Source organism: Nannospalax galili, unplaced genomic scaffold (genome assembly GCF_000622305.1).
Source record: "Nannospalax galili isolate Female #2095 unplaced genomic scaffold, S.galili_v1.0 scaffold567, whole genome shotgun sequence".
Taxonomy (NCBI): domain Eukaryota; kingdom Metazoa; phylum Chordata; class Mammalia; order Rodentia; family Spalacidae; genus Nannospalax; species Nannospalax galili.
Genome location: NW_008357638.1, coordinates 1,411,745 through 1,431,680, shown reverse-complemented (window position 1 = coordinate 1,431,680; position 19,936 = coordinate 1,411,745). Strand labels below are relative to the sequence as shown.

The window sequence follows — 19,936 nt, the reverse complement described above, 5'->3', positions numbered from 1 at the left end:
GATGCAAAGGAGCTCAGAAAGTAACCGACTGTGACTAGTAATAATCAGATAGAGACTAGAAACACATGTGCATCATAGTGTCAATTGTATTAAAAATGAATTTTTCTGTATGAAACTGTATTTTAATAACGAAATGGAGATCTTTTTTAAAGTTTAAAACCTCATTTAATTTTATGTCTTATAGGGGTTATATGGAGTACAATATTGTATAACTGTATCAATTCAACTGTAAACCTAAAAATTTACAGCCAATTTTGAAAGAGATGTATCTTAGCTCTGGAAATTGTTATGGAATATGTCAATGCTGTTGTAATGAAATGCTTCTTCTCATTATATGGTTATTAAATAAATAATTTAAAAAAGTATTTTCCAAGGTAACTCAATCCAATTTCATGTTTACAAATTAAATGCACAAGTACATTAAATTTAGAATAGAACCAATGGAACAGATACCCAAGGAAAAGTATGCAAGAAGCAAAACTGAAATCGTATTCCCACAGATTGTTCCCCAGCATGAAGGCTCATCACTGCATTAGTTGACAACACAAAATTAGACACTGCCACTAAGAGCTGCAGAGCTTAGCATCGGGCTCCTCCACACACTCCTATTAGCAGTTGCTGCTGCTGCCACTGCTGCTGCTGCTGCTGCCGCTGCTACCACCACCATCATCACCTCCACCCACTTTCACTGCCAGGCAGCTGCTCATTTCCTTCTTGCAGTCACAGGAGATGGGTGTTACAGTGTCCACTGCTGTGCTGAGGAAGTTAAGGCACAGGGAAAATGTCACCTAGCCAAGGTCCCAGGACATCCACAGCAGAACTGACATCAAATCCAAGCACATCTGATCATAGAGCCAGGACACATTTACATAGTATTTCCTGAATTCTTTCCTCCTTCCTTAAACCCAGGTACATCTTATAGGTCAATTAATGTGAAAGCATTTCTTTACTTTTTAAAGGCTGTTGCTAAGTTAAAGGAATCTCTTAAAGTCGACAGTACTAAGAAAATAAGCAATGGTGCCAACTACAGGCACATATCAAACACCAAACTGTTATCTATGCACACAGCCTCACCTCATCAGTAGCACCTTAAAAAGAATTCATTTTGTGACAAATGCTTTAACAATCAGAATTCAAAATGATTATTTATTCAGTAACAAAAATATGAATTCATAATATATATTTACAGAAATCCAGGGCTTTAGAAAATATTTTTTAAAAAATAGATATCTTGTTATTGAATATGTCAATGCTGTTGTAATGAAATGCTTCTTCTAAATATGTGGTTATTAAATAAATAATTTAAAAAATAATCACAGAACACCTATTAATATGGTTTGAAATGCTGTGTTAATGTGCATGCTTTTAGGAAGGAAAGCAAAACATCACTTGGAGGGACATTTTCCTTTTTGGTCAATATAAATCAAGCTCCCACTTGATTCAGAGACTTTTACTGGACACTTGTACCACAGTACTAATTTATAGTCAAAGAAAATACCTTATCCCATTTTCTACAATGGCAATATTGACAAAGAAAAAAGAAGAAATTATAAATTTACCAGCAACAACAAAACATACCTTCAACATATGACCCTGCAGAGTTACTCTAGCAAAGCCAACAAGGTATATGTCCGAGATGCACGTAACATCAGCCACATGTGGCTCAGTATCACCCTGCAGTCTGCTAAATACTTGTGTCATCAATACATCTAAGCATGGCTACGTGATGTCCAGAGTGTTCCCACAGACACAGAGTCCTTTGATCAGCACCATCTGGCAAAGGAAGTAAGCATGGCTTTGTCCCCATCCTCTTTGCTGGTCTGAATTATTGTTTACAGAGGTACCAACAACCTAAAACCTGCATTAGTAGGTACAAACTGCAACAGACCCAAGAGATAGAAAGATCAAAAGCTTAGCAACATTATAGCAAGAAGGGAACAACCAACCAACCCCAGTAAGAAATGGGTACAGGATATAGACAGACAGGTCACACAAAAAGAGATGCACATGGCTCTCCCTTGGGTGAAAAGATACTCGAGGTCATCAAAGAGAAAATAAATATTCACAAAGGAACCAATGTTTATTTTAAAATGCTAAAATCCTGGCAATGAATAAAGACTCCAATGCCACTCTGGGTTGAAAACAATGAAGAATAGGTCCTATGGGTAGCCTCTGTAGAGAACATTTTGGCCACATCTCAAAATTTCACACACACACACACACACACACACACACACACACACACACACACACACACACTGCAATATACTCCCAGTTCTAAGAATTCTCCTTGTCTATACTACTCCTTCCAGGGAGAAATGGCATGGTACAAGGCTTCTGAATACAGCTCAGTTTTCCAGAAGGATTAGAAACAAATGAAATGCCTACCAGGAGCAGTTGGTTAAACATTCATACAATGAAAGCCTTAAAAAGAAAGCAAAGCAAACAAACCAAATGAGGTGGCTTCATATGGGCTATAGGGGAATTCTCCAGATCACATGGCTACTAGACAAAGGCTGAGGGCACCTGCCATCCCATGCTTTCAACTGTGCGACATGTAGAATTGATACACAGTATGAGTGCATGTACACACTTCCCTGGGTACATAAGAACACAGGTGTGTAAGCATTTGTGCATACCCATGTACGTGCTATATATAATACAGAGCAAGTTTTTTTTTTTCCTGGCAAAGGAAAATGCATAGCTACGGAGAGAACATGAGGAAGGGAGGTTTCATTTTCACTCTCCAGCTGTGTAAACTGGATTCATTTGATGTATTACCATTTAAAAATGCAATACTATTCCTTCTATCAACTTATGTAAAAGCAAACATGTAAGTTGCTTAAATTTTATGGTTATTATACCATTTACTACTATATATGCATATATGTAAATTCTAAAGGTGATGGGGTGGTGGGTATGAATAAGCCAGGAGTGGAATCTATTGGGGTAGAGATGCAGCTTAGTGGCAGAGTGCTTGCCTAGCATGAGTGAGACCCCAACACTAAAAAAATAGTGGAGAATATTCTAAATGATACAATCTTATATAGCCATGGAAATAAATATGAATAAATTTTTAAAATGTCTTTGAATAAGAACAAATACATACTGTATAGATCCATGTAAATAAAAAATTCAAAAGCATGCAGAACCAAACTGCAGCATTTAAAAACATGGATTTAGGTAGCATAACAATATAGGAAATAAAAGGTCTTGTGGCTATGAAAATAAGAATGGGGCCAACATGATGGCTCAGAGGGTAAAGGTGCCTGCCACCAAGCAAGATCAAACTTGAGTTTGATCCCCAGGACCTATATGGCGGAAGGAGGGAACTGACTCCCACAAGTTGTCCTCTGACCTCCACACGCATATGTCATGGCACAAATGTTCCATGGCATGCATGTACCCCCCAACATGCTCCACATACATGAAATTAATGAATAAAATGTAATAAAGTTGTTTTCAAAAAGAAAAGAAGGATGGAGTTTACCTCTGAGGAAATAGGGACAGAAGAAAAGAAAGCCTTTCAGGTCACTGGCCATATGCTCATGCCTCACATGGGACAATTACACTTGTTCATATATTAACTATTAAACCAGGCAGTTGTGTTCTATTCCTTTTTTTCCATAACTTAAAATATGTAACAAGAAATCAATCAAAGACAGAGGCGGCAGTACATGCCTGTAATCCCAGCATTCGGGAGGCAGAAGCAGGAGGATCGCCACTGCAGATTCAAGGCCAGCTGGGTCTATACAGAAAGTTTTAGATCAGCCAGGGCTTGCATAGAAAGACCTTGTCTCAAAAAAAAAATAGTCCCTAAAAGATTAAATTTAAAAATAAAAAGGTGGGGCTGGAAAGTTGACTCAGTGGTTAAGAGCACTAACTACTCTTGGAGAGGACTGGGGTTTTATTCCCAGCACCCACATGGTGGTTAACACCCATCTGTAACTCCAGTTTCAGGGGATCCAACGCCTTCTTCTGACTTCCGAGGGCATTGCATGACATAGGTGCATTTACATACATTTAGGCAATACATTCATATACATAAAATAGAAAAACAATATTTTTTTGGAAAAATAAAAAGAGAAAGAAAGAAAAGAGGGAAGGAAGAAAGGAAGGAAGGAGGGAAGGAGAAGAGGAAATACACCATGGGCAACTGGTGACTAGAAGAAGAATGGGCACAGGTGATACAACTTCCTCTTGCCTAAGTGAAAAACAGCATGAGTAACGCAACAGGTAGGCCAAGCCATGTGTCTTCAGGGGTCTGATTGTGTGGCCTGGAAGGGAATCAAACTATCCCAAAGTGGGAGGTGAGGGTGTTAAAAGAAGGCAGCCCTGTCCTCTCTCACCACATCTGTAGGAGGGCCCTATCGTTCAGGTTCTGAGCCCCAGTTATGCTGGGTTCCTCTACTCCAGTGTGGGCCTAGCATAGCAGCTGCTCAGCCAACAGGCCAAGAGGTAGAACAGGTGCCCATGAAGCCACAGAATGAGCTTCCCAAGGAAGGAGTGGAGCTTGCTTCCTTGTGCCATGGCTTCTAGTTTTCCTAAATTAGTCTCACCTCCATCCACATTCACAGTCTCTGAAATCTGTGGAAACACCAAGAGCAGGCCAGTTGGAGTAATGACCACAGCATCAAGGTTATCAAGGGGAGGTTCAAGACTGCCAGTAGCACCTGGAAGCTTGTTAGAAATACCAGCACTCAGGGCCCCCCAGAAACTGGGCAGCAGAAACTGCAGATAGAGCTCAGTGGTGAATCTTCACAAGCCATCTATGTGAATTGTGTGCACACTCCAGTTAAAAACCAAAGATAAAGAGACTAAGAAAGATAGAAACCCCTTCCAAACCATCTATGGGTCAAGCATAATCTCAATCCCCAAACATCAGATTGTCAAGCCAGGGTAGGCCATGTGGGGATACTTAAAGACACAATGCAATGACCATGTACTAAGTGTAAGAATAAATACTGGGTGGTCCAGCCAGAGTATAGTGGTGAGTGGAAACACTTTTTGAAAGAGATGCCTTTTGTGTTGACTACTGTATTTTTTTGTTTTTAATTTTTTGAGACAGGGTCTTTCCATTTTGGCCAGGCTGACCATAAATTTGTCATCCTCCTGTCCTATCCTTTGGAGTGTTGGGATTACAAGCATGAGCCACCACTAAAGATTGCACAATTCTTAAAAGTTCCTGATTATTCCAGTAAAGGAGGAGGAGAAAGTTCTGAGGGCATTCTAGGGAAATAGGATGTCATTAGTAAGAGTACAAAGGCAGGAGCAGCCTGGCCTGAGCTCACAGGTGAACAGTGGGGCACTGCAGACCACACAGTGGCTCCCAGGAGGGACAGACAACCAGCTAGGGACCCAGCAGATGGTGGGGGCCTGGAACTCCATGGCAACCCAAAGGAGATCTACCACAAGGCTTTCAAGCAGAGAGTGACACAATCCAGTTGAAGTTTATGAGTCATACAAGTAAGCAAGATATACTTGAAGGGAACAAGATTAGTGACAGAAGACCAGAGCAATCATTAAAGTAGGATGAAGGAGACCTATTCAGAGTTATAGTCTTGGAAACAGAGAAAAGAGAGTTAAGAGCTATAGGAAGCTTCCTGCAAATGGAGCCAAAAAAATGAAAATAAAACAAAAATGAAGAAAAAAGTAACTGCAAAATTCTGTGCTGCTTGACTGATGGATAGAGGAGCAAGGATGAACTAGACTCAGGTGTGTCCAGCATGTAGCCTTTGATAGCTATGAACATGGCCCAACACAAAATTTTAAACTTTTTTTTAACTTTTACAAAAATTGTAATGAGAATTTCTTTCATGTATTAAGGTGATTTGATCAAATCCATGCCTACTCCTTCCCCTCCAACATTCCCCCCTCTGAAGAGGCAACCCTAAAATCTCATAAGGATTAGATACAAGCTCCCAAATACTATTGACATTTTTGGCCTGGCATAGGCAATTTATAGAAGTAAGAGTTTATCTGGCTGGGAGGCATGGCAAGAGGCAGATGGAGCAGAAAGTCGAGCACTCATATCTTCAAGCAGGCACAGGAAGCAGAGAGAGCAAAACTGGAAATGGGACAAGGCTATGAACTTTCAAAGCCAACCCCTAGTTCACCCATGAGGCTGCACCTCCTACAGATCCTATGACCTTCTCAAATCAGTGCTATCTACTGGGGTCAAGTATTCAAAACTTGGGGCCTATAGGGGACATTCTCATTCAAAATACTCCAGCTGGGGAGATGGCTCAGTGGGTAAAAGCACTTGCAGGGGAAAGCCCTTAAATTATAAATAGGAGATGTGAAGGAGAAGTAAAGGCAAGAGTAATTAGCATTACAAGTTCTAGACAGGGAACTAGAAAAAAGTCAGAACAGGGCAATTTTGTGGTTCCTAGCACCAAATCCTTTTAGATTCCAGGTCCTTTTAATAAGATGATGCTATACAGCAGCCCCTTCTTCATGAAATAACTACCATCATCATGACTTCGGCTGAGCCTGATCGCTAAACATAGTCACAATTGGGCTTGTTGACAGTTGTGCTCATTCATTAAAGGAGTGCCAAGCAGGGTCACTGGACCCTCACCTGAGTATTCAGCCACTCTTCCCAGCCAACTAGTCCAGCCTTGGAAGACAAAAGAAAAATGAGGAAGAACCCAATAGAGGAATGCTTTTGAAAGGCCTTGTCAAGAAACTCCAATGGACTCTCATATGAACATTTGAAAATTGCCCTGTTCTTAACTTTCTTAAAACACTATGAGAATTTTTTTTGATAAAAATTTTTTTTTGCAACTCAATAGCATGGTTGCAGAGTACAAACTTTTCAGATAACAATGTTGTACATGGCCATAGCACCCTGAACATGCCTGATCTCATCTGATCCTGGAAGTTAATAAGCAGGGTTAGTATTGATGGGAGATGGTAATGCCATATTGCAATGTCAAAAGGTTGGATAACATGAGCCTGATCCTCAAAGCTCTCATGGTAGAATGAGAGAACCAACTCCCTGAACTTGTCCTCTGATCTCTACATGTACACACCCAAACATACACACACGCACACACATACACACAAATAAATGTACAGGAAAAAAAAAGGTTGGACTTGCCTGATAGAATGTAGTAAGATGGGCCTAGTTGAAAGTTATACTAAATCAAAGACACCTATGACACCTGTGGATGAGAATGTCCATTAAGGATAGTAAAAACAAATCAACCAGAGGCACAGATATAAGAGAACTTGGCATAGGAATGGAAGTTGATGCTGTGAAGATGGATGACCCACATGGGAAGTGTGTTGTAGGAAAGCAATGCACCAAGAGCGGCCAACAAATATTTAAGTAGGGGTACAAGAGGATGAACCCATGAAGGTATCTATGAAGCCCAGAGGGAGATCTGGTGCTCTGAAAAAAAAAAGTGGTCAGAAGCACCTTAACAGGGCAGATATGCCCCATAGGAAAGAACAAAAGATTTCCAGTGATTTGACAATCAGAGAAGTGCTTTGATGATTCTCGAGATTACTTTCTTCCTGTAGGAAAACAAAGGGAATTAAGTTCAACAAAAGATTTTTTTAGTTTGGAGGAAAGGAGACAAGTTTGGAAGTTGGGGTAAAGGAGTGGGAGGTTAAGACAGAAAGAGGAGGTTGGCTAAGGGCAGGAGTGGTAGAGGAGGCAGGACAAAAGGGATCTCTGTCTCTGGCTTGGAAAAGAGGAAGATTCAATGAGGGTCTTAGGTACTAAATCAAAGACACCTATGACACCTGTGGATGAGAATGTCCATTAAGGATAGTAAAAACAAATCAACCAGAGGCACAGATATAAGAGAACTTGGCATAGGAATGGAAGTTGATGCTGTGAAGATGGATGACCCACATGGGAAGTGTGTTGTAGGAAAGCAATGCACCAAGAGCGGCCAACAAATATTTAAGTAGGGGTACAAGAGGATGAACCCATGAAGGTATCTATGAAGCCCAGAGGGAGATCTGGTGCTCTGAAAAAAAAAGTGGTCAGAAGCACCTTAACAGGGCAGATATGCCCCATAGGAAAGAACAAAAGATTTCCAGTGATTTGACAATCAGAGAAGTGCTTTGATGATTCTCGAGATTACTTTCTTCCTGTAGGAAAACAAAGGGAATTAAGTTCAACAAAAGATTTTTTTAGTTTGGAGGAAAGGAGACAAGTTTGGAAGTTGGGGTAAAGGAGTGGGAGGTTAAGACAGAAAGAGGAGGTTGGCTAAGGGCAGGAGTGGTAGAGGAGGCAGGACAAAAGGGATCTCTGTCTCTGGCTTGGAAAAGAGGAAGATTCAATGAGGGTCTTAGGTTTCTTATAACTCAGGAAGTACTCAGAGTGGGACATCTTGAAGAGGGGAACTATGATCATTAAACTGATTATCACTTGATGGGATCACAAATCACCTAGGAGACAAATCTCGGCATATCTGTTTCTAGAGAGGGAATTTCTAGATTGGGTTAATTGAGGTGGAAAGACCCATTCCAGATGTGGGAAGCACCATGTCATGGGGCTGGGGTCCCACAATGAACAAGAAGGGAAAAAGATAGCTGAATACCAGCTTTTGTCTGTGTCTGCTTCCTGACTTTGGAAGCAATGTGAGAATAGGCCTCATGCTCCTGCCACCATGCCCTTCCTGCCACCATGCCCTCCCTGCCAAGATGCATTGGACCCCTTCTTTTAAAATATTTTATTATTTTTATTTTATGTGTATGAGTGTACTGCCTGCATATATGTAAGTGCACCCATGTTGTGCAATGTCCAAGAAGATCAGAAGGTGTCTGATTCCCCTGCAGTTGAGGACGGTTGTTAGCCGACATGTGGCTGGGAATCAAACCTGGGTCCTCTGCAAGAGCAGCCAGTGTTCTTAACTACTGAACAATCTCTCCAGTCCCTGTATCTCTTCTTAAACTGTAAGACAAAGTAAAGCCTTCCTCCCCTAAGTTGCTTCATGTCAGGCACTTGGTCACAGCAATGAGAAAAGCAGCTAACACAAGAGCATCTGAGAAGTAGAAAAGGACAAGTGCCGACAGTGGGCTCAGAAATGTATCATGTCTATTTGCTTGAAATTTCTGTTGTCATAAATTAATTAACTAATTAATCTCAATAATTGACAGATGGAAGGCAAAGTAAAAGATCAAATATTGTTCTTTGCCTCTGGAGAAAGTAAGAGGAAAACCCCCACAATTGTACTCCTTGTCCCTGACCATGGATACTCAAAATGCAGAACAGTTGCATTCCTGGGATCTGGTGAGGGATGCAGGCTCTGCCACAGCCGAGTCTTAGAGCACAAAGACCATTTTCTAGGACTCCTACAGGCCCCATTAGAATCCCCAAAGGAAGAGGGTCTGTCCATAGTCAATGCCTGGGCTCCACCCAGGACATATAGCTTTGGTCCATCTGGGGCAGGCTCAGCAAATATCTCAGGTGATCTGAATCTGATTTGTAGGTGAGGCTGTGCTCCACTAAAGAGCTCTGATTCTCACCGTGCTCTGGTCCTCATAACTGAGGTGATAAACCTCTCAACTGCCTGTTTTCTCACTGAAGTGATACATCCAGAGGTCTCAGTAGGTTTGACAAGTGTGTGAAAGACTCCCTGGGATTCTTGAGAAATGGAGCAGTCAGAGGCTCTGCCATTCTAATTAGGATCCAAACAGTACTGACTGAATCAGCTTCCAAATCATGGGCCTGCTGGAGGATGAAATAAGAGATCACACCAGTTTGAGACAGAATCTGGCCCCTACCTTGTCCTTCCACCTCCTGTGGATCCTCTGCTGGCCTGACCCCAGACTTAATGTCTCTAGGAGTTGGGCTACATACTTAGAGTCTCCATGGCCCAGAAGTAATTCTGATGCACAGGTGACATTGTGAACCCCAAAGTAGTGCAAGGACCTGTGCCTTCCTAACATTTGAAATCTACATTTATTATTATTTTATTTTTTCTTATTGTTTGAGAATTTCATGTATGCATACAATATGTTTAGATCAAATTGACCCCCCCAATTCTTCCCCTCCAATTCCTCCCTACCACGTTTTCCTCCCAGCTTCATGCACTGTTTTTTTAAAATTTTATTTGTTATGTTTATTTTATGTGTATGTGTGTATTGCCTGCATGTAGATAAGTACACCAGTGTCGTGCAATGTCTGCAGAGTCAGAAGAGGATGTCAGATCCCCTGGGACTGGAGTTACAGACAGTTGTTAGCTGCCATGTGGGTGCTAGGATTCGAACCCAGGTCTTCTGCAAGAACAACCAGTGTTCTTAACAGCTGAGCCATCTCTCCAGCCCCAATGCACTGTGTTTTTAAACCCACTGAGTTCACCTAGTGCTGCCTGTATGTGCATGGGTGTAGGACCATCAACTGGAGCTTGAGTAGCCTCTCTGGGATCACATCCTGAAGAAAACTGACTCTCCCTCCCCTAACAACCAGCATCTACCAATAGCTCCTCAGCCAGGGATGGGACTTCATGAGTCCTTCCGCCTTCCATGCTGGGATTTTGGCTGATTTGATCTTGCATAGGTCTTGACCATTTGTAGTCATAGGTACTAAAAGTTCTTGTGTACAACAGCCTTGCCATTTCTAGCAAACACTGTTTTGCTACAGAAGTTTACTACCTTTGGCTTCTACAATTTTATCGTCCCTTCTCCCAAAATGATCCTTGAGCCTTGTGCAGAGGGAGTGTTTTGAATCAAAGGCTCATGTAGCCCAGGCTGGCCAAAGCTGCTTGAACTTATCCAGCAGCCAAGGATGATCTCGAACTTCTGATCCATCTGCCTCTGCCTTCCAAATGCTGGGATTACAGATGTGTACCACCATGCCTCATTTATGTAATTTAGGGATTAACCTCAAAGTTTTCTGTGTGCTAGGTAAGCATTCTACCAACTGATCTACATCCCCTGCCCTGAAATCTACAGTAGAGTCTCCAAACCAGTAATGAGGAAGACAGCAGCAGCATTCGGTCTCCACAAGCAAGAGCCGTGTATTCCAGGCTGGGACGTGAATTACAGTAGTAAAAAAAGCAAGTTCTATATAATGGTTAGTGACTGGAAGAAAGGAGTAGGAGCTGGAAAAATAGGAAAATGAGTAGTAGGGAGATTTTCACTGCCTTCTTTTATATACCCTTTTGTCTATGATTGGTATGAATGTCTACCTAATCAGAAATTGAAATTTATTCATTAAAGCAAAAAACAAAACAAAACAAAAAACAATGAAAAAAGCAAGTTCTGTAAAATGAGACACCGCTTCACCCCCATTACTAATCATTCAGTGCAGGAATATTACCTCCCCACCCTGCCTCCATTCTGCAAGTCAGGAGTAGCTCTGCTGTCCTTCAAGCTAAAGTGATAAACAGCCATTTACCACTAATCAGAGAAGGAAAATAAGTAGTCAGAGTGAAATTCCTACACACGGAATGTGTTAAAAATTTAAAAATGCATCTAACCTAGTGCACGGTTTCCCCAGATCTCCATGTTTCTTTTTTAAAAATATTTTATTATTTTTTTAATATGTATGAGTATATTGCCTGAATTATGTAAGTGCACCTGTGTTGTGCAGTGTCTGCAGAGGTCAGAAGAGCGTGTCGGATCCCCTGGAACTGGAGTTACAGATGGTAGTTAGCTGCCATTTGGGTGCTGGGAACTGAACCTAGGTCCTCTGGAGGAACATCCAGTGCTCTTAATCACAGAGACATCTCTCTAGTCCCAGATCTCTATGTTTCAATGCTCCAGCTTTGGAGCATTGGATTTGGAATCCAAATAAATACTATTCCGTAGGTACTCTACAGATCCACATCTTTATGTGGATGTCACTGTCAGCCAGGGTCCTTCCTGCTATGCTGGCTGCATTGATGTTACATCCAGTCTAAAATTATGCCAAGAGCAAGGAATATGTCCTCCCTATGATCTAATGTTCTTGATTATTAAACATTTCACCTTAAATACTGCCTACAATTGATTGTTAAACATTCCACCTTAAAAACTCTCCATCCACTGACTATTAAACTTTCATTGTAAAAACTGTCAACCTAGCTAGGTGTGGTGGCGCACGTCTTTAGTATCAGCACTTGGGAGGCAAAGGCAGGAAGATCTCTGTGAGTTCGAGGCCAACCTGGTCTCCATCGTGTGTTCCAGGCCAGCTGGGGCTGCAGGAGACCCTGTCTCAAAAAGACCAAAAAAAAAAAAAAAAAACCCAAATTGTCTAACCATTGCTTAAACATTTCATCTTCAGTACTGTCCATTAATCTCCACTAATGTCTTGAACAAAATTCCAAGTTAGAAGAGACACTCAGAAGAGCAGTTACATATGTATATATTTTTAAATTTTAATTTTTATTAATTTTTTTGAGACAAGGCTGTCCTGGAACTTGCTATGCAGGCCACGCTGGACTGGGGCACACAGAGATTCATCTGCCTCTGGCTCCCACACGCTAGGATTGAAGTGTGTGGCACTGTACTGCCAATAGTTTTATATTTTTGAGTGCAGAGTGTAAACCAACTAATCAAGGTGGCCGTTATGTAGTAAACGAGGCTGCAAACTGTGGGGAGCCAGACCAGTCAGGGCCGAGACAAGGAGCTAGAAAAGGATCCAAGTGCAGTTACATCTTTCTCTAAGATCAGGACCCCAGGAGAGGAGTGTGGGGGTTCAAGCATAGCCCTGGAGAGGCAGCTGTGGAAGAGGGCAGTGCTCACTTTACGCATTATTTTCAGCCTAAATGCTCCTGAGGCCTTCAGGATGGCATCCACACTGGTCAAGCATGGCCACCTTCCCCCTTCTTCCTCATTCAGGCTCCAAAGATGCCATGCAATGCCTGGAATCTTAGTCCACTGAGTCCCTCTTCACTGTCCAGTAATCACTGCTGCCTCAGCCTGGAGCATGCTGGGGGCCAGTCACCTGTCTCACTCAGGCGAACTCATCTCCAGGAAGCCTTTGGTGGGCAGGGAATTCCCCCACAGAGCTCAGCTTGGGCTTTATTGTGAAACACCCTGATACATTCACAAATACTCTCTTAAATCATGGCAGCACAGTGATGGGGGTTTCTGGAACTAACGCAGAGTAAGACAGGGCCTGGCAGGCCCCCAGTCCTCCACAGCACCCATTGATTGGCTAAGATATGACCAGTCTCTAGCCAGTCACTGTTTTTAAATTGTCCTAGGATAGGTACTGATAGGATAGGTACTCACTGTCACCCTTGTTTCTCAGGCTTGATCTCAGCTCCTTCCCATGCAATCAGAGTGACCCTGACCCTCCAGCCACAGAGCTGACCCTTATGTGAGCCCCCTCTTCTCCTCTTCCCTGATTAATTCCTCATCCTTCAGATGGCTGCTTAGAGATGCAATGATCATGAGGAAGCCTCCTGGGTCCAGCAGGGACATACTCTCTGCTACAGATCAGTCCACCAAAAGACAAGTCATTGCACAAAGGACACTTTCAGTCTCACTGTGAGCTTAATAGATCCCTGTCACTGTTTATGTGCTGAGTGGCTTTCTCACAGAGGTGTGCATGAAATCAAAAGCCTTTGACAAAGGCAGAGAAGTCCCCAAATTACCAAAACATTCCCAGTATGAGGAACTGACAACTGGGAAAGCTGGAATTCGTCCAGTCAGCTATCCATCCATTGCTTGTGGATTTGGGAAAGGAGGAATCTGTTAATAAGCGACTCTACAGCTTTAGTCTTGGAGGCCAGAAGAATACAAGCACTCCAAAAGGAAGAGAAGGGGTCAGGATGAAGATTTAATGATAGAAAGACAAGGCTGAGAAGATACTTTGAAGAGAGAGAGAGAGAGATTAGGAAGAACTGCTGAGTGGAGGTTAAAAACAGCTGGTATTTATTGATTACTTGATTTATGCCTAAAGCATTCTAAGTCCTTCATATTTATTTCAGATTTGATCTTCATAATCATCCTAAGGAATAGGTCCTAATATCAAGCCTATTTTACAGATAAGAACATTGAGGCACACAGAGAGGAAGTCCTTTCCATAAGGTTAGATAACTAGAAAGTGGTGAAGGCGGGATTTAGGTCTATAGACCCTGAGGCTGAAGTCTTCCCTCTTAACCACAACACAGTTGCTCTCTCAGAGTCACACAAGGACATGTGTTTAGGTCTTTTATGTAGGTTTCTTAAATATATATTTAAATTTTATTTTCGTGTGTGTGTGTGTGTAGAAGTTCATTCTCTCCTTCTACCTAGTGAGTCCGGGGATCAAACTCAGATTGTCAGTCTTGGCAGCAAGCACCTTTACCTGATGAGCGATCTCACTGGCCCCATGATGTGGGTTTTAAAAGATGAACTGGTCACATGAGAGTTTGCAGACACAAACAGGAACATGCAAAGGATAGAAGGAGGAAGAGACAGACAGAGGAAGAAGAGGGTTTCCTGAGGGAGACTCTGTTAGAAAGCTCTGACCAGAGGAAACAGAGGTGGAAAGATGATGGCTGATAAAAAACTCAGTGGGCTTGGCAGCTGGGTTCTCGATGCCCTTTAAGAATCCGTTATCTGTAAGTGGCAGGAGAGCCCAGAGAAGGAGGGGAGGGTGTGATAGCTGACAGTGGTTTTCAGAAGTTTAGCCATGAGAACAGAAGACACGCCCACCCCATTCAGAAGGTAGAGTTAAGTCAGAATGTGGCTTGGGGCATAGAAGTTGTGTGTGGATGGGGAAGCCAGCCAGAGCTGGAAGAGGAAGATGGGAATTAACAGATAAATCAATCGGCTTTGAAGGAGGCAGGAGGCAGTATTCCCATCCCATCCCTAAGCTCAGAAGAGAGCCTCAATTTGCACTAACCCAGAAACTCTCCAGAGCACCCATTTCTTCCTAAGGACTTCATCTCTGAGCCACTTCCAGAAGGCACAGAATTACCCAAAGAATTCATTTGGGAACATCAAGACCATAGGCTGGTCAGTTAAAACCCAGCATCCCATAGCTAAGGAATTATAGAAAGCTCTGAATCAGCAAAGTTCAACTGTTATCCTTTGATGCTAAGCAAGAATCTGAAACTCCAGAGGAGAAACAGAGCTCCAAGTTTCCAACCTCAGGGGTACCAAAGCCTGGTGTCCTGGCCACCAACACAACTGGTACTCTTACATGTTCATCAGGAAGCCAGCATGCCTATCTAGCAGGACAGCAAGTGTTCCTGTTAGATCCTGTCCATCCTCGCTCAAGGTGAAACAAGGGTAAAGTTACTTCAGTGACAAGTGTGGGCTTATCGCTCTTCCTGGCACATTCTAGCAGCATGTCAGATCTTGTTCTCCATTCTCACTGCACACAAGAATGGCTCTTCAAAGGAAAACTGTTTTCAGTGGGTCTCTCAAAACTGTTTAACACAAGTTTAATGTGAAAGCTTAGCTGGAAGGTGCACGTTCTTGCTTTAGTTTTTTTTGAGACAGGGTCTCCTTGTTGCCCCAGCTGCCCTAGAACTCAATATGCAGACCAGGCTGGCCTCGATATCACAGAGATTCATCTGCCTCTGTCTTCTGAGTGCTGGGATTAAGGGTGTGAGCCACCATGCTGGGCCCCATTTTCTTGCTTTAAAACAAGAAAATAGACTGTGTGACCATGATGTCACTAAAGAAATGACCATGGCTCATGCATCAGGTGCTGGTCCACTGGATCGGGGCTGGGGGGTAGGGAGGTGGGGGGCTGGAGAGATGGCTCAGGGGTTAAGAGCACTGACTGCTCTTGCAGAAGGCCAATCAAACCCAATCAAAATTTGATTCCTAGCACCCACGTGGTGGCTACGAACCATCCTTAACTCCAGTTCCAGAGGACTCCAACACCGTCTTCAGACCTCCGCGGCATTGCACGACATGGGTGCGCTCACATACATGCAGGCGATACACTCACACACATAAAATAAAAATAATACAAAATTCTAAAAATTTATTTTATAAAAGGGAAGACAGGTATCAGAACAATTGTTACAGAGTCATAGGAAACATCATTAAACAGAGGTTTTGGAAAAAAGAGAACCACTAAAATCCCTTATGAATATAAACTACCCTGGAGAAAGACTATAAGTAAGTCAAGATCCAGACTGAGTTCCAGTTCCAGGGCCAGTGAGATGGCTCAGTGGGTAAAGGTGTCTGTCACCAAGCCTGACCACCCAAGTTCCATCCCCAGGACCTACATGGTGGAAAGAAAGAACCAAGTCCCACAAGTTGTCCTCTGACCACCCAAGCATGTCATGGCCCCCACCACACACCCCCAACAACTAAATAAGTGCTAAAAACAACATATATAGGGCTGAGCATGGTGGTATATACCTTTAATCCCAGCACTTGGGAAGCAAAGGCCTACATATCAAGTTCCAGGCCAGCTGAGGCTACAGGGAGACCTTGTCTCAAAAAACAACACAACACAAACAAACCAAAACCAAAAAAAAAATCTGCAGAGGAATCACGTCTATAAATTTGCATATATAATATATAATATATATAATATATGACTAATTTCTAGTAGTGCCCATAGTCCAAAAGGGAGGAAACAATAAACAAGATGACCATCAAATCAAATGATCAGAAAAGGGCTCTAACCACCACAATATACAGGCTAAGTTGGAAAAAAACAGAAGTAAGAGATTTCTAGCCATTACGTGCTTTTCCAACATTTCTGTGGGCACCCAACCCCAGTCCCTCCACTGGACCATTTATCTGATTGCATGACACTAGGCACTAACTGCAAAGTTCACCTTATGAAGCTAAATCAACTGCCAACTCACCAGATATCTACATACTGCAGTGATTCCAAGACTGTGATAGCAGTCAGGGAAGGAATGAGGAAGAAGCAATTTTAATTACTCTGGGCAATCAGCTAGAACTCTCTTGTTAACTTGTCAGGCCACTTCAGCTTTGTCTCCACTCTACCAGTACTAGTCTGGACCTGTTGGGACAAGAGGGCACCTTGCTGTTAAGGTCAATGTGATTTTTATCTTAATTTCAATGAATGAATCCAAATTGCATATTTTCTACTTTGGGACAGAAAGCCCATAATACTCAAAAGTGTAAAACAACATCCAGAACTCACATTTAGCTCTAATCTGTCTAAGTGTCATGGCAAGCTGAGAAACAGGTCATGGAAATGGACAGCCTCGCTGGGTTTCAGAGGCTGCAGTGGGGTAGGAACTCCATAAATCCCTTTAGATCCTACATACACTGCAGCTCCCCGCATCTAGTGAGAGGGCTGGAGAGTGACCAGTCTTATTAGAACAGGAAGAAATACCATTGCAGAAAGGCTTGCCACATTTTCTTTTTCTTTCTTTTTTTTTAGGTCTTGGTATATAGCCCATGCTAACTTAGAACTGGCTTCAAATGTGTGATCCTCCTGCCTTAGTCTCATGAGTTCTTGTCACTTAAAAAAAAAGGAGGGGAGGGAATACCATTTAGAAAAAATAAAATGCTTAACCAGGCGCAGACTGCAGGAGGGTAATGGGCAGAGAATAGCAGGGGAGCAACAGAAGCTTGTGGGAAACTTGTAGGATAAAACAAGGAGGCAGAGACTTGGGGGAAAACAGAGATTCTTGTGATAAGCCAGGGAGACACCCTGGAAGGCTGGAAAGGGTATAGTGAGGCAAGTTTTAAAGAATGAAAAGTATTGGTTCTCTCACTGGAATCTGAGCAGCCGGGGGTGAGATGGGGTGGGGAGGGGATTAACCTGGAATGCTGGGCAAGTCTGGGGTTCGAAAAGAAAAGACCTAGATTTTTCAGGAGCAGACAAACCACAAGAAGGTCACATTTGCTTGCCAGGGTGAGACAACCTAAAGGAAGAAATAAAGCCACAGGGAAAAAGTGTAACATGGAAAGTAAGCCAGGCTTTGCTGCCCCAAGTGACCTACTGTTCACACTTTATTAGTAGAGTAGTTGTGACAAGGACTGTGGCAGGCAAATTCGAAAAAGTGTTTTCCTGTCTGTCCCTTCATGTGAAACGTTCCTCATCTAGATCCTGTATCCGAAGCTGGCCCAATTCAGGCAAGAGGTACAAGCTGCTGCAGACTGGCCCCTCATGACCAGCAGAGACCCATTAAAAATTCCTTCCTTCATATTCACAAGTGATGAACAAAAGGCATGGGGACGCTAAGGTCCTCTGAAATGCAGGACATACTAGAGGAACAGATTGATGGTGCTCAGAGGCTCAGCGCTATGTCCTGGTCCCCAAAATAGATGGTTGAGGGGAATGTTCCAATACCACGTCTCCCAGAGGACCTTTGCTTCTGAGAGTTGTTGGGGGGAAACGGCCCTCACTGTGTGGCACCTTGGCCTACAATGAGCAGAGAAAAGAGATACATTTTGAAGAGTGGCACCTACAACTGATATGTCAAAACACATTTATTTGGGCACAATGTAAGAGCTATTTATGGTATTGCTCTTGTTAATCCATTTGTGGTCACATGAACCCACACATACCCACACATATGTATAGTTTCTTTGTGTATATATATGTATGTGTGTGATATGTGAGCACATGTGTCAGGGGGCATAAGTGCTTTTGTGCAATGTGTGGAAGCCAGAGGAAGATGCCAGGTGTTCTGCTTTCTCAAGCTCTGCCCTATGCCCTCCAGACAAGGTCTCTCACTGACCCTTCAGTAGGCTAGAAGTCAGCAAGCCCTAGGCATTCTCTTGCCTCTGCCTGCCACAGTACTAGGATTACAGGCTTGCTGGCCACACTCCGCTTTTTACATGGGACACTGGATTCAAATTCGGGTCCTCCTACTTGTATATCATCAGGTGCTCTTACCTGCTGAACCATCTCCCCAGCCACAAGTATAATTTCTTAACAATGGATCCACTTTAGTTCATGTACACACGTTACCATGTGTACAAGCACAGGTGGCTATTCATAACATATGCTAGCAATTTAGTGATGCAAATCATTTAAATAAGAAAATTGATTGATATGTATACATTTAAAATTCCTGGGTGTGGTGGCGAGCAGATTCTTCTACACGCAATTCTTTTAAAAAAATATATACACCTGCTGGACATGGTGGCACATGCCTTTAGTCCCAGAACTCAGGAGGCAGAGGCAGGCAGATCTCTGTGAGTTCAAGAGACCCTGTCTCAAAAATACACACACACACACACAGACAGACAGACAGACAGACACACACACACATATATATATATATATATATATATATATGCACTAACCAAAGCTTCTATTTGCTCTACAGAACTTGTCAGATATGCTCTCTAGTCTTGCTGCACTGTGGATGACACACACTTGCCCAAGACCATTCTAGGAAGACATCAAAGAAAGGTATCCTGCTAGACTATGTAAAATTGACCGGTCATCTTTGGCACATGTCACCATGACCCATACAAACATCCACACTCATAGTGCAGTATAGACATCAAAGAAGGAAGGTATCCTCCTGGACCATGTAAATTGGGCAAGTCATCTTTGGCATATGTCACCATGACCCATAAGCATCCACATGTACAGTACAGCATTACCAACCCTTCCCTGGTTACCTTTTCGGAGGGTCTCCCGCTTATCCGCCACTTCTCTGTTGATGCGATTTTGTTCTGGTTCAACTGCAGGCCCCTGGTCATCAAGTTCATCTTCAGTTTCGTCATCACTATACGGAACCACTTCATCATTGGGCTGAGAATCCTCATCAAATGTTGTTTCTGAGTCTCTTTCTGTGTTCATTCTGCTGCCAAACTGGAACTACCTGAAAAGAGGGAAATGACTGTGAAGCACAATGTGCCCAGTGCTCAGTTGTATTTTGCTGCATCCTGTTACAATGCCTCTCTAACAGAACACCATTTCATTGACATGCAAGCATTTATGAATAATTTTTCCAAAAGTTTAACTTGACATGTAAACAAGAACAAAAACATTCATTTTTGGTTAAATACTGGGAAGGATTAGGAAAGAAGAGGAGGAGGAAGAAGAGGAGGAGGAAGTAGAACAGCATCAGCAAGTGGAGGAGGTAGAGGAGGA

General features: G+C 42.7%; 1 protein-coding gene across 1 annotated transcript in view; it reads right to left on the bottom strand.

The window, feature by feature from the left end:
• Atp8b1 (ATPase phospholipid transporting 8B1) overlaps window positions 1-19,936 on the bottom strand; it is a 148,999-nt gene that overhangs the window by 65,572 nt on the left and 63,491 nt on the right. The window contains exon 2 of the mRNA XM_008855367.3: window positions 19,462-19,664. Coding sequence (XP_008853589.1) covers window positions 19,462-19,642 — 181 coding nt within the window. The 5' untranslated portion in view covers window positions 19,643-19,664. The remainder of the gene's footprint in view (window positions 1-19,461; window positions 19,665-19,936) is intronic.